This window comes from Pavona decussata, unplaced genomic scaffold, assembly GCF_977016875.1.
Source record: "Pavona decussata unplaced genomic scaffold, jaPavDecu1.1 SCAFFOLD_32, whole genome shotgun sequence".
Taxonomy (NCBI): Eukaryota; Metazoa; Cnidaria; class Anthozoa; order Scleractinia; family Agariciidae; genus Pavona; species Pavona decussata.
In genome coordinates this window covers 3,257,541-3,272,500 of record NW_028145455.1, presented here as the reverse complement: position 1 = coordinate 3,272,500, position 14,960 = coordinate 3,257,541, and the positions used below count along the sequence as shown (strand labels likewise).

General features: G+C 38.9%; 1 protein-coding gene across 1 annotated transcript; it reads right to left on the bottom strand.

The window, feature by feature from the left end:
- Positions 1-7,102: 7,102 nt before the first annotated feature.
- On the bottom strand, positions 7,103-14,480 carry LOC146484672 (uncharacterized). Its single transcript, XM_085104531.1, has 7 exons — positions 14,324-14,480; positions 12,561-12,593; positions 11,967-12,050; positions 10,910-11,010; positions 9,262-9,508; positions 8,460-8,620; positions 7,103-7,839 (listed from the first exon to the last, which is right to left on the bottom strand). The coding sequence occupies exons 1-7, from the start codon at positions 14,403-14,405 to the stop codon at positions 7,735-7,737; spliced, it is 813 nt and encodes a 270-aa protein (XP_084960657.1). The 5' UTR covers positions 14,406-14,480; the 3' UTR covers positions 7,103-7,734.
- Positions 14,481-14,960: the final 480 nt, after the last annotated feature.

Genomic DNA, 14,960 nt, shown 5'->3' with positions numbered 1-14,960 from the left:
AGCCCGTAGTCTCTGCAAGTACATGCTTAGAGGCAAAATTTGTAGCAAATCATATATTCTATCCATTTGTGTAGACTAATTAAGAACTGCTTTCTTGGTTTACTAGTGGTGACTCAATCTCGTACCCAGAGTCGCCGGGAAGACTCTGGGGACATCGAATTTTATTACCGCAGGATTTCTGCGGTAAAACAATGGCAACCGTTACGGAACAGCCAATCAGAAAAATTGAGTTTTTTCGATGTCCCCAGAGTCTTCCCGGCGTTGCCCCGCTGACCAAAAAGCCTGAAGACTCTGGGTACGAGATTGGTGGTGACTTGGGTATGATCGCAAGGGGGCGGGGTATTTTCTAATGCGCTCATATTTTGTTCAAGATCAAAGAATTTCACGATGCCGCCTTATTCGATAATTACTTTGGTTGGTAATAAGGCGAAATATCAATGGGGACTTATTTCTTTATAATTAACAGTGTACCATGAATTTTGATTAACAACGCGCCAAATCACCCAACCACTGATCTTTATTCAGTTGCAAAGTAATGTATTTTATCATTTTGTTAAATTAGTATGTGAGGTTAAGCCGCCATAAAAATGAATAGTAATTATTGTTCTTGCAATATTCTCTCCAATTCCCCAGTGTTTTATTCCTTCATTGAGGTCAAATTTTGTTCTTAGAACAAGAAACCTTAAAGGAAAAAAATTCAAAATTGCGGATAATCGGTTGTAAAAGTGTGCATGTACGAGTGTCTCTATTTTCTCACTTAATTGTGGCGTATTTATCCTGGAAAACGAAGAATTCATCTGGGCCCAGTCGGTTCAAAGCCTTAATTAAGCTAATCCTGGATTAACGAGAACTTTGATTCGAGTTTAATCACTAAACAATAAAGATTTTTGTAAAAAGATTTTGTCCCTTAGTTTTGAATGTTTTTAATGAGCGCACTGAAGACCCCGGTTTAATCTTTTAATCGTGCGGGTTTTAAACAACCGGGCCCTGAAACGTACATATTATGCGTCAAGATAAATACTGTAAACAAGCAGCAAACTCATTTTATTACATACTGGTCAACTCCCTTTTATGGCGGATACCCTCGGGACCGTGAGTTAGCGTCCCAAGTTTTTAAAAATTAAAATACGAGAGTCCGTAATAGCCACAATTTATTTCAGTCAAAGGACTGTAAGTCATAATTTTCCCAGAGATTTAGCTGCTGTCCTCATTATCGGGGTGTCCGTAATAGCGAGGTGTGCGCAAGGCAAGAATTGACCGTATTCGACTCAGGTGGATAATATACCACGCATAATTTGCCTCAGGTGCATTATTCGTTAAAGTTAAATCGAGACGCAAACTGACACAGGCACTCTGTGGAAACATTGCCACCTCCTGTATCGACAAATGGCGTTTCTTTTCTTGTTTTCTGATTTAGCGCTAATGCTAGTAGAGTGAGACGGCTTAACGGACTATCAACTTTTACAGGCACAAATTGCCAAAAATGTAAGAAGGTTCAACAGTTAGCCCCAAAATTAGACGTTCTCATTTAAGAAGAAAAATTAAAAGTAACGTTGTTCGACGTTTCGATGTCTGGTCAAAAATCGTTATCAAGAATGAAGAAAACGTCTAATGTCGGGGTTGCTTGTTTACATCTAAAGGTCGAACAACGTTACTTTTAATTTTTCTTCTTAAATGCTTTAACATGCAAGCAACTGACCATTCGTTCTCATTAAAAGCAAAACAAAAAGTGTATTGCTGAATGAAAATGAACGCGATGCTAACTGCAGATGAGTAATTCGGGACACGGGCGTGTATTTATTTCCCTTTTCAAGACATTAATACACGCTGGAACCGGGTATATAGCGGTCTTGTTTCAAAACAGTGTGAAAACACGTAAATTCTTCTTTGCCTGGATTATCGACTTAAAGAGTTCGAAGGGAATAAAGGGAACTGATAAGAAGAAACACTCAGAGACTTAGCAGGGCTCTCTGACAGCCGTAGAATACGGATCTTACAATTGTTTGGACAATACTTTCTCACTTTGTAACGACAGGCGGATAGACAACAAAATCCGCAAACTACTGTTTAATGCACAAGAGCAAAAGGTAGTACAACAACTCAGAACATGGCCGACCGCCCAAGACGGGTCACATGACATAACATGGCGGGAAAGACTAGTCCAATTCCGTTGCATTTGGTTTGTCGTCCAGTGGCAACTATGGTCCTGTTTTTGACAATTTCTTTTCAAGTACAAAGAGAAAAAAAAATGTTCACGGGTCAAAACGTTTTTTTTTTTTTTCTAGAATTTGTCATCTAATTTCTGTCAACACTTTGATATTGAACGCAACCTTTATTATTTCCATATTTGGTTGGCTTGGAATAAAAAAAGAGTTTTCAGTTGTCATTATTTTGGGAACTGAAGAGGGTTGATACAAATTTTAAATGAATGAAATTACCGCTTCAACATCACATCACAAATTTGAAAGTTGTTTTTTTTTTACTGAAAGTAACCTTTATTATTTCCATATTTGGTTGGTTTGGGATAAAAAAAAGAGCCTTCTGTAGTAATAATTTACGGAATTTAAGAGGGTAGTAAATTTTCAAATGAGTGCCGCGATAACCGCTTCAACATCCCATCACTAACTTCAAACGTTGTTTCTTACTGATGATAAAAACGTTATTCGTTTTCATTTCATTTCATTTTACAAATGATGGAAGATTTATGGAAATCGTATTTTGTTTTGCATAATACCTGAAAGAGTCCACAGATAAGAGCGTTTGAACTGTTTTTAAACAGCTGCTTAATTATTTATTATTATTTCACTCTGGCAACTTACGATATCAACTAACGACCCCGTTACCCTAACAACGTGCCAAACAGACCATAACATATACCCAAAACAAAAGTTCTTGTGCACTATTATTATGCAGAACAATATTTTAAAGGCATGAATGATTTAATATTGGTGGCTCGAGTCGTTAGCAAATAGTTTTGTTTTGAATTTTTTCGCAGCCAATTTGCAAATTCAAGTTGTGTGCAAGGCTTAAATACTTAACAATTCGAAAAAGGGAGTGATATACCGGTAATATTGGTGATTCGTGTTTTATGAAATGGCTTTCGTCTTGAATGCTGTTGCACACGAATTCAAAACACGCGAGCTAATTTTTGAGTCTGTTGAATCAGTCAGCAATGCCGGCTTAGGAAATGTCGGCGATACCTCGTTTTCTCGAACACTACCAACAGGGAGAGCGTATTTTGCCGCTTTTCAGTATTAATAATAAACTGAAACTGCCTTGAATGTTTGAAAACGCAATGTCCTTCACACTAAAATGAGCAAAATTTCACGCTCTGTGACCGCATATAGTAGCATTGGTTTCATTGGCGAGGGTCTGATGATTAACCGCCAAGGACTCTCTTAATATGTAGCGAGGTTGCTTCATCGAGGGTACACGTTTAAAAACTACAGTGTAGATTTTGAATTCGGCAGATAATTTCGTGTTATAAACTGATCGTGTATTAAGGATGTCTTCTAATCGTCTTTAAGGAACTGCATATCGTATGTCACGAAAATTTTCAAGTCAGGCCCAGTTAACCATTTCCTGATGAACAGAACAAATCTTGCAAGTTATACTCAATGCAGTTAAAAATTTATTAGTTACAAATTACAACATTGTCGTATTCGCTAGCTTTCGCGTCAGTTTTATCACGATTTTTGCAATAAATAAACATATAAATAATTTTCCTCTGATATCACAATATTCATATACAAATTCTGTACATTTTAGTAAATTCTATTGAACATTATTTCGATCTTAATCGCTCGATTTAAATTATTTCGGGAATATACTTTACATTATTTTCGTTTCAAATCTTTAGAAAATGTTCTACTTTTCGTCTTTGGAATTAGTTCATGATCTTTGTCATGAAGTCAACTTTTTAAAGTCTAACAATAAGGGTCCTCAGTTGATAAAATTTAACGCTGTTAACATAAGGATATTTTCAAGCACTAATTTGTATTTTCATCAGTTCTCAGCCATTTGGTTATAAAACATGGTGTATTCGGCAGCTGCATAACTCATAAAATTGTCTCTTCCTTGGAAGACCTTCAATTTAAGTCAGTAAGCAGTTCGGTAGAGTTCAGGAGCTCCTCCATGGCGCTAGCAAGTGGTTGCAAATTTGCTGTCCATGGCAATCACGTGTTAGCCCAAACATGACATTCTCCTAGCCAAGGGCCCATGGACGTTGACACAAACTTCAGCTTTTTGCTTTTCGAGTTATCCGTTTGGTCGGCATCTTCCTTGTAACATGACGTTTATTAAATGAAACAGAACCGATCGGTCGTTCGTCAGAAGAAGTTATGTTCCCACTGAAACTCATTGACATAAGGATCGAGTTCATCAAGTCCATCTGTGTGTGAAGCTTTCTTCGCTTGATCGCGAATTCGTCACAACGCTTCGGCTCTTCCTTGAGTCGTTTAAAATGATTTCCGTGACAGCTGACGCTGAATACATCATTTTCGTCGCTTAGACTTTCATCATCCGATGCAGAGTCGATGCTTGCAAGAACTATAAAATCTGCTTCGAGATCGACTTCTTCCTTCAAGGCAGTCTCGTTCGCCAACGGCGTCATGGCATTTGTTGGGACGGAATAAGGAACTGAAAAGTGCTCTGACCTCAACGCTTGTTAAATGAATATAACAAATAGCTAACATAATTCTCTAGTTTCGTTTCAGTCATGAGTTTGTGACGCATGTGCGGCTCGCTATTATCAGTTTGTTGTTAACTTGGTTGTCACAAAATAAGGCGAACAAATTGTAAATATTTGATTCAGTTGCCATCGCAACCAATCCAGGCACGAGGCAGAATCGAACCACAGGTCACCCAAACCAGTCATATGACAGCTCCGTTCGCGATGCTTTCGCACCCAATGCAAACTTGAAGAAGAGTCAAAATGGTTGAATAAGGCAAATTCAGGAAAACTTTTAATTTTCCTTAGCACCTAGAAATTGCGAATTTTAAAGAGCCTTTAATTAATGCATTTTTTTGTGTGAGGGCCATTTAAGTGATGGGTCCATGTCTCCGGCTGATATCTTGTAATGAATTTAAAGTGATAATTGAATAGGATTATTGTGATGAGACGCGCAGTTTCCCCTCTGTTAGGTTGTCCACAAGTTGCTCGAAGTTTGTCCTAAAAATTGGTCAAAATCCGCTTCAAAATATTGATTAAAAGTTGCTCGAAAATCCCAGAAAACTGCGTTTTCTGAAGTTACTGGTTTCCCTGTCCCTCTTTTAATATTGAATAATAATATTCACTGGTGTCACGAAAGTTGTGTTGTTCAATCTTTTTACATTATAATAAGCCTTCAAGAGTGACAATATAAATAATTTTTTCTCTCTACCCGTCATTGCCGCCATTATCACCACCTTGTTCTTTCGCCAGGTGTCCTTGCACAACCCCTGCCCCAGCCGCCCGTCGTTTTTAATAAAACTCAACATATATTAGCCTCTTTTGTTAAGGAAATATAAACATTCCAATAATTCTCCCCCCCCCCCCCCCCCCTGGTAAGAAACTCAACATAATGAAGGTATGCGTGTTGTTTTCTCAATTATGATATTTACCAATGTTTGATAAACTTTCTGAATACCAATATCTCATGATTGTGACGTCCTGGATCACGAGTTATATTGTGACGTCATTGCTCAAGGAAATTGCTGTAAAGGCTGAAACGAAGGGAGCACGCGTAAGCTACTTTATGTTAACGCTCAATATAAGGTTTACATGCACTAAACGTCTTTCAGAATTGCAAGTGAGTTGGTCAAAAAGTGTATAAAAAAAATGGTGAAAATGACAAAAAAGGTTCCTCCAAATACAAAGTTTTGCCAAACAGCGAAGCTTCCGAACAACTTATGGACGCCTCAGTTCTGTCCCGGATTAATAGGTTGAATATCTTATCCCTCGAGTGATTTTTCAAGCTGCTTTTGGCTGTCCGAAAATAGCTTCTCCAACTATGATTCTTACGGCGGCATGACATTAACCCTGGGGGGGGGGGGGGGGGAGGCATTCAATTCTTAGTTTGCAAAAGTTCCAGTCGGTATCTTAGTAACAAAACTAACCGTAATAAATCATTGTCTTCATAATTAAATTCGAACACCACGCATGTTTGCTCGATCAAGCACCCACGGCGCTTATTTCAAACTTCGAAATTTGGCCTTTTTAACATCCGTTTAATAAAATGTTATCCGTGTCAGTAAACGTGGAAAAGATTCAGCTGTCTCATACCTCATGCATTTAGTCTGTGACTGAGTTCACTAGTTGGTGGAGTAGTTATTGGGCATCTCAGTTTCTTTGACACAAATTGAACGCTTATTGTTCAATGCCTTCCGAACTAAGATTTCTTTGAAATAACCCTTTGGATGCCCGCCCCTTGTAGTTATTGAATTTGCGAGAGCTTACTTGCCGAGGGAATGATGAAATTGCCTAATAACCTAAGGACTGACCTTTATCTGGGAAATTCAGGGAACCATTCGGGAGACCGAAAGTGCCAGCTCCAAATTCACAAGATTCCCGAATAATCCGGGAGACATGACTGGTTTGTACAACGCTCTACATTCTAGTCTGAGTGTACATCAGAAATTGTCGTGCGCGACATATACGAAGTAGAATGATGGTGAAGTGTCTGAGGAACATACACGATACAATATAGTAGCGCGATATTTCGCACCGTGTACCCTGGCCTTTAGAGCCATCATCATCATCATCGTCGTCGTCATCATCATCATCATCATCATCATCATCATCATCATCATCATCGTCATCGTCGTAGTCATCATCATCATATTTATTTAGACCGCCCAAATTCAACTTAACGTTGACATACTGTACAATGTGCAGATCAAACCTTAATCTAAGAAACAGAAATATACCAATTCATATGATAGGTCTAGACAGGGACATATACGAAATTAAAACACCAACGTAATTAAACAAATTCCATGACGGCTTAATATAAATATTAATCAACGCGGTAAACAGCAGCGGCAAATGCCCTGTCAGAGACATATTGAGTAGTGCAATTATGCGCGCACTCTAGTATTGCTAGTGAAGTTCAAGTCAGGAAGATTACAACCTCTAGGTATGTTTATTTTGCTTTACTACTTCTTTATTAACTTAAACAAGATACAGTTGGTTTCTGAAAAGTTGAATCAACTCAACTTCTTTTTAACTGAAGAAGTTGTCATATATGGATATATTAAGCCACACCTTTTTGTTTGTTAAGCTAGCTTGACTTTAGATAATAAGCTTCCCTAATTCCTTCGACGATCTGAAGTTGAAAGATCTCTTTTCATCTCTCCTCGGGCCAGATAATAATAGGGAGTTTAAGAAGCTACCACGGCGACGGCAACGAGATCGTCACAAAACAATAGGATATAATGAGAGAAACAAAGGCCCTGCACGTGCGTTATGAAGTTTGGTACATTTCTCCACCTTGCTCGGCCAAACAACAACGTAAAATTACCAAATTCAAAGTTTTCTGGAGACGTGAGCACATGACGGTAATTTTTTTTAAACCTCTGTCTCAACTTGAACGCCGTTTCCACCGGTTCTGTTACCGGATAGTTCGGCCACATTGTACAAGTTGAACAAATTAGAATAATCGCGAAGTAGTACAAGTAACGCGAACTTATATTTTCAAGCGACGTTTTCGTTGGCGTTGCCGTTGTGCATGGTTTCTTAAAGTCGCTATTGTTCGTTCAGCAGATGTTAAGAGCAGGATTTGAATCCAAGTAGACATGCATCAAAGAGAGAGCGGAAGTGTTCCACAAACATTCCGGTACAGTGCCAGTCTTGAAAAGGTACTGAAAATTGACAACAGGAAGTAAGAATCGTTTGTGCCTGAGTTATAGGATGGGGACCCGAAGTAGGTGAGAAAATGACTTGGTAACGTTACTCAGAATAACTAAAAGGTTAGGCTAATCGAGCTGAGTAATTAAAACTAATGTTTACGTGAAAAAGTTGAGTTGATAACAAAGCTTGAAAAAACTGACAAAAAATAAAAATATATACAGTCAACTCTCGCCTTGCGTACCCCTCGCTATTACGGACACCCCGATAATAAGGACAGCAACTAAATCCCCGGCAAAATCAAGTTACAGACGTTTGACTGAAATAAATTCCCGTTATTACGGACTCTTACTATTAAGGACACTAACTCGCGGTCCCGAGGGTGTCCGCGATAAAGGGGGTTGACTGTAGTTACTAGAATTAGTCAACAGGTAATTAATTCAAATAACGGTAGATACCACATAAAAACTCAACGTAAAGCTGCAATTATTTGACTTAGATAGCTATAAAATAAGACTGTTAGATATTTGACTTGGTATTGCCTTTCAACGTTTTTGTCTAGACGATTCCAAACGTTTGCAGCAGACTTACATTTAACTGTTAAGACTGCACCAGTAAATTATATTCAACTCACCGGGAACGTAACATTCGTTGGATGAACAAAGCTCGGGTTGTCGATTTTTTGCGGGAGAATCCAACCAAAGCCGTTCAGTACCGCATTGGTGTACATCAGAAACACGGGAAAGAGCGAGTTACAGTCAGAGACGTTTAACAGATCATACCAGTACAACTTTCCTGTAAAATCAATCAATCAATCAATCAATCAATCAATCAATCAATCAATCAATCAATCAATCAATCAATCAATCAATCAATCATTCAATGAGTGAGTCAGTGAATCAGGCAGTCAACCAGTCAGTAAGTCACTCGTTCGATCGATCAATCAGTCAATCAGCTAGACAATAAGGTAATAAAACAAAGGTTTTGAGCGGACGCACTGTGTATTTGCAGTGCTATGAAAGTGCTATGTGCTATAGTAAACATGACCCACTTAACTTCATTCCAATCCTAGCAGTCTGCAGGATGTTTGTCCCATGAACCTAGTTTAGTGGTCTTAGCTCCCACGAGTCTCCTGTAGCTCAGTGGTAGAGCATCCGAGCTAGTAATCGGAAGGTCTTAGGTTCGACTCCTGTTGGTAAAACTGCCGGGATTTTCTTTTTCCGAGTATGGCTATGTCACTGACTGAAAAATTCATCTATCATGACCTACTAGTTTGCTAGTTCTCATTGAGTTCCTGCAGCTCAGTGGTTATACTGTAAGGAAAGCATTTTTGTGCGCCACAAGATTAATATAAGGATCACTGACTCTGAAGACAAGAATGAAAAAATGGAATGCTGTCCTTAACGGACCTTTCAAGGTCAGTGCACGCGACTTACCCATCGTCCAAAAGCACTCTCCCTCAGTCCATGCGCTTTTTGATAACCCGTCTTCAAGTAAAGGAGCCTGGATGAAATCCTGAGGTGCTGTGTTGTTCAGGATAAGAAGTCGGTCGCCGATATACCTGGCATACGAAGGCTTGCGGGAACAAATCTGACCTGGGTCTTTAAAGTAAGCGGTCATGACGTACGAGTCATTCTCCTCTCTCCAAGGCAAAGGTTTCGTGTTGAGCACCGATTTAGAAATCTGCAGAAAATGGCCCAGAATAAACTTGATTAAGACAGTCTAGTTGGTGACTTATGCACCATTCACACCAAGGCTTAAACACGTTTAAATGCTGTTTAGTTAAACACAGTTTAAAATTGTTTCCTTCATAAAAGCTGCTTTCGGATTTTTGTCGACTACAGATTTAGCACAAATGAAAGCATAAGTTAAAGTTTACTTGAATGCTATGTCTAAGTCAATGGTTCAGCTTTCTGTTAAAAATTTTCATTTTGTTAAACCTGATTTAATTAAGCATGTTTCGTTGGTGTGGATGGAGCTTTAGACAAGTTGAGGATGTAAGGCTGCTAAGCTCTTCTTGATTCTGAAACTTTCCTACAGTATTCTTTTCTTTTCAGTTTTCTTTAAGCGAGAAACCGTGAAATAACTACGGAAGAATGGTGTCAAGAAACTGACAGCTATTCATTACCACTAGCCTCATGGAGTAAACCAGGCAGGGAAAAGAAAAACGCGCAATGGTAACGGTAACTTGGCATACGTCTGCTCAGCATAGAAGCGTCAGTGATGGCCACACTGTTTTACATACGTCTGCTGAATTTCCTTCCCGTGTTATTAGCAGAACGAAAAACGCAGTCTTGTGATTACAGGAGCAGTACTAGTACTGTGCTACTAGGTAAGTCTCTTCACTTAACTGTCTTCAGTTCTCTCAAACTTAATTAACTTCGACACGAGTGGTTTTGACTCTTTGAAATCACGAACGAAATGTTTACCCTTGCCTTGTTCCCAGGCTTCGTCTCGCTTATCGAGCCAGCCGCTCTCCATGATGGAGGCTTGGGACCAAACTAGATGGCACGTTTTCCCGATCAACTCAGCTCAACAGGTGACGTCACATACGGCGACGACACATTCAACCACGTGCAAGGACGACCTGGAACGAAGCTGATGGTTTTTCCATTTTCTTTGTAAAACAACCCTCAGTAAATTTGGTGCGTTTCGAAAAGTTACAGGAACCAAGCTTTCACCTTTTTTCACTAAAAGTAATTTTAAAAACGGAAAGAGAAACCGCTGGGGTATTTAGAAGTATTGGTATACCTGGCTCACGGAGAATTTGCTTTATTTTAGCCAAAATTGCTCAAATAGTTGACAAAGTCAGCATTTTCTAACATGAAATTGCTTTTACAGCACCGGCGAGGAACGTATTCTGTGATTTCTCCGAGTAACATAGCCATCTGTAGTTAAAGATAATTGATACTAGTTTCTGTGCACTAGTTAGGTAACTGTACACAAAAGAGAGCTATTTTTAAACTAAGGTTTTGGCTGTTCAAAGTGACACTAAGAATGGGTGGCATTATCCCTCTAAGAAGTTTCTTAATTAATCATCACTGATACATTTTCATACTGCATTAAAGATATCACTTCACTAACCCCAGTTTGTATTCCAGCCACTTTGTTGTTTCCATCAAAGAGCAGCATCAGTGTTTTATCTCCATCACGAACATAACGGTTTCCACGAAAATATGCGCCTTCTGCAAGAAAAACCAACGAATTCTTTGATTAACGACACAATTGCCTGCATTTTTCTTAATACGTAGTCTCACTTAACTTAATGTGTGAATAACAATTAGGTAACAATCAAATCTGCACCCTGTTCGACTTTTATGTTTTGCAGTGTCTTGATACTCAACATTTGCTTTTATGCCATTCACCTATCAATGCAAAGCCTAAAACTTTAACTTGTGGCTTCTTTGTCTTTTGGGGCGAGGAGGAGGAAGGGGTGAGGGGGGGGGGGGGGGGTGATTAACTGCCATTTTCCCAGTATTTTTTCTGACCTAAGGCGCACCCTTATCGTTTTGCTATTCAGACACAGTTCTCCCAGGGACCTTGAAGTGCCGGCTGAGAGCACTCGCCTCCAACCAGTGTCGCTCAAGTTCGATTCCCGGGGTCGACGCAATATGTGGGTTGAGTTTGTTGTTTCTTCTCGTCCCTCTCTCGAGGATTTTTCTCCTGGTTCATCGATTCCTCCCTCCACCAATACCAACATTCTGAGTACTTGGACATTGTGTCGATTATCGTAATACAATTGTTGTTCTGCAGTGATTTTGAGGATGGAATTTTACACCAAAAAACAGCAACAATAACTTTATTAACTTGTCCAGCTAAAAACAAATGTAATCAAAAAGTGGTAAAAAATCAACTAATGGAAGTTTCTTCAATATATATTTTGAACTGGAATCCTAAAATTGCCTTTTAATTCAGACCATAGAGCAGGGCCGAAATACCTTAAACTATGCTTTCATGTGTTATGGTAGTAAGCCTAGGGATTATAAAGTCTGAATTTCTTACGTCATAGTCAAGCGTATTTTGTCCCAAATAAGGAGGACAAAATTCGTTCTTCACTTGATACATGAGAATTGCAATTATAGTTTGTCACTATAAAACTTTCCCAAAATACCTTGCCCAATTTCGATTGAAAAGAACTCACCTTGGCATTTGTCTTGCAAAGTCCAGCCTTCCTCAACAGCGTCACTTACGGTCAGTGGTAATGTCTCCCATCTCATCCACGTAACTGAAATACAGACATGGTAAAATATCCAATTCATTGGTGTACCTGCCTTAACACTGGCGAGCGCTAAACCGAGTGTTTGCCTGCAACGTGCCAGTCAAAGTTGAATTTGAATTCATTGGGTGTGACGTTTAGCTGTTTGCCTTGCATCCTACATCTTTTCGCACTAAACTAGTACGAGATGTCAAAGAAGCCGTGTTCGAAAAGAGCTGGAAACTACGTCCCTGGGCCGGGATATGGCATTTCCAATTTATCATTAACTTCATTTTATCATTAACTTCATGAGTTATGGGTGGTTAACAGTGTCATAAAAAATGCACTGACAGCGGCAACAAGATGCGCCTTTCTTTTGCAGATAAAAAGTAGAGCGGGCTAATCTTTGATAGTACTAGTATTAAATCCAATCTCTACCAAATGTAAAGCTATCAGAAAAAGAGCGCTTGCATGGGTATCGTACTAGGTCCAAAACCTTAAACAACAGTTGTTCGGAATTTCTATTAAATGGTAAATTACCTGACAACTCGTCCCAATCTGGAGTCATTGGATCTGAAAAACAGGAAACCTACATTTACTTCAATGGCAGAGGATTTTTTGAGAAAACGATACACCGCTTAAATGCTAGTTGGTACGCTTAACATTATGCCTCTGGTGTCAATCGACTCTGTTTAGTATGAATGTAAGATAGACGCCACCAACAGGAGCAAGATGCCTTCGTCTTTCTTCACAATATCGTCCTGTCGTAGCTTTTCAGAGGGGAGTTTACACCATGATAGACAGCACAGCAACACGTACTGCTCAACACTGTTTTATTTGAACGTTCAAAGTTAGGATTTCATCCACAGACTCAAAGGCCATAGTGCGACTTTGTAGTAATACCATAATAAACATCACCACAGGAAAGTACAGTTCAGAAGCTTTCATTTGAATGGTCAAAGTTCAGGAATTCATCCAACAGGCTCCAAATTAAAGGCGTGTCTCAAAAGTTGGAATCATCTCGGGCGCTGAAATAAACATTTGTACCACGGGATCGAGGGTATACATTACGCACAAAGCATTCCAAAACGGTTTGACTCCCCATTTAATTGTCATTTCACAGACGTTTTATATATCAGTTTTCGTATAACTACTTAATCATAAAATAATTGTCTCAAACTTACTGCTAATTGCCCACAAAAGTACATGGCCGTCTACTTTAATGAAAATATTAATTTCAGATTCTTGCCAATTGTTTGTGGGCGTGAAACATTGTAAAGTCCTCCCCTGTCATTACCATGAAATTAAAACCTGTTTGTCATCAATCTTCAGTCAGATTAATGCGATCAGTTACCGTTTAATCATGAAGGTTGTTTTGAACAACTTTCTAGATAGTCCTTCAAGAAATCCCTTCGTCAATGAAAAAAAAGGACCTTGTAAAGTAATGATACCGGTTAAGAACTGATTGGTCTTCCAAACAGGATAAGGAGAAGTGTGCTGTATGGCATTAACTGATTGAAAAGATAAATAACTTATTATAAGTAAATAAATAAGTAAAGAAAGAAATTGAGCTTCACATTTGCGAATCAATTTATTCCGCTTGCATGAATCGACGTTTGATTAAATCCCACTCAGTTATGTACAACAATTTGACCCATTAAGGACTTATCTAACTGACTTTAAATTTGGAGAGCAAGCTTCTTGCCGTAGAATTGAAGCGATTAAAAGATAATTGAAGGACAAAATTTTCAATCATTTTGTAAAGTTTCTGCATCCATGTAAAACTCGTCAAAAAAGGATTAAAAAAAGGTTTTTAGCCGTACTTTCCCGTGGCACTGTTTGTTACATTGTATGGTGTGCAAGGTGGTTCAAAGGTTTGAGTTTGTGATGAAATACTAAAGAGTCACCATTCAAATGAGAGGTACTTAGTAGAACTTTGTTGAAGTGCTTTTTGTTTTGCTATACAAGGTTTTCTACCGCGACTGGGTGTGTAATCATTTAGTTATTGCGCAGTGCTTCAATTCCACGAGGAAAGTTTCAGTGCTATCTTGTGGAAGGTGGCATTATAATTAGAAATCCTAAAGTGTATCCGTTCAGATGAAAGCTACTGAGCATCACTGTCTTCTGTATTGCTTGTGTTTGTATGTTTCGTGTTATGAGTGCTCTTCAGCTCTTGGGTGTGTTAAATGTAAAACGTTTTATTTTTTTCTATTATAAGTGACTATTAGTTTTAACATCGGAAAACAATTTATAGCTTTTAAAATTTTTGGACAAAAACAAAAGAAAACAAAGAATCACAGTACCTGCGTTTCTCGATCGATGCCAGTACCTTCTTCCCGACACCAAAATCAAGCAAACACAGAAAAGAGCCGCTGAGACCTTCATTTCACGGTGAATGCGCAGATTTAGTAGCAACTTAGTCTAAAGTGGCAGTTAAACGCTCTTCTGCTATAGGAACAATTTGCAACTCGTTTAAATTGTCATCTAGTGACAGGAGCTGAGTAAATAGGAACCCTGCCAGTGTGTTGTCAATGATCAATGGACGGCAATGAATGATTTCTGAAACGAGGAATTCCTTCATATCCGGATTGCTCTATGCCATGCAGGAAATTCAAACAGTGACTGGTCAAAGTCTCGAGGACACTTTTCAGCCCCCAGAGCAAAGGGAGGCACGCAAAAGGCATGGCAATAATTTAATGTATTTTCATAATTAAGAAAATGTTAGTAATTCGTTCCCTCCACAGTGGAGGCAAACCCTTCGAAAGTCGTTTAAACTCTTGGAGAGAAAACCTGACCTTTTTGCCGATGTAAATACAATGTACATCGGCGTATTACTTTTTATCATGTTGTATCAATAAATCTCTTGGTTGTATTAAGGCCAGATGCAAGAATCTAATTTCTGAGTCAGATGATGAAATCTTAAACTGCGACCACCCAAAA

Coding starts and splice junctions, on each gene's coding strand:
- LOC146484672 (XM_085104531.1), bottom strand. CDS start 14,405: ATGAAGGTCTCAGCGGCTCTTTTCTGTGTTTGCTTGATTTTGGTGTCG. Junction 8,621..9,261: donor AGAGTGCTTTTGGACGATGG/GTAAGTCGCGTG, acceptor TTGATTTTACAG/GAAAGTTGTACTGGTATGAT. Junction 7,840..8,459: donor CAACGAATGTTACGTTCCCG/GTGAGTTGAATA, acceptor GTCAATTTTCAG/TACCTTTTCAAGACTGGCAC.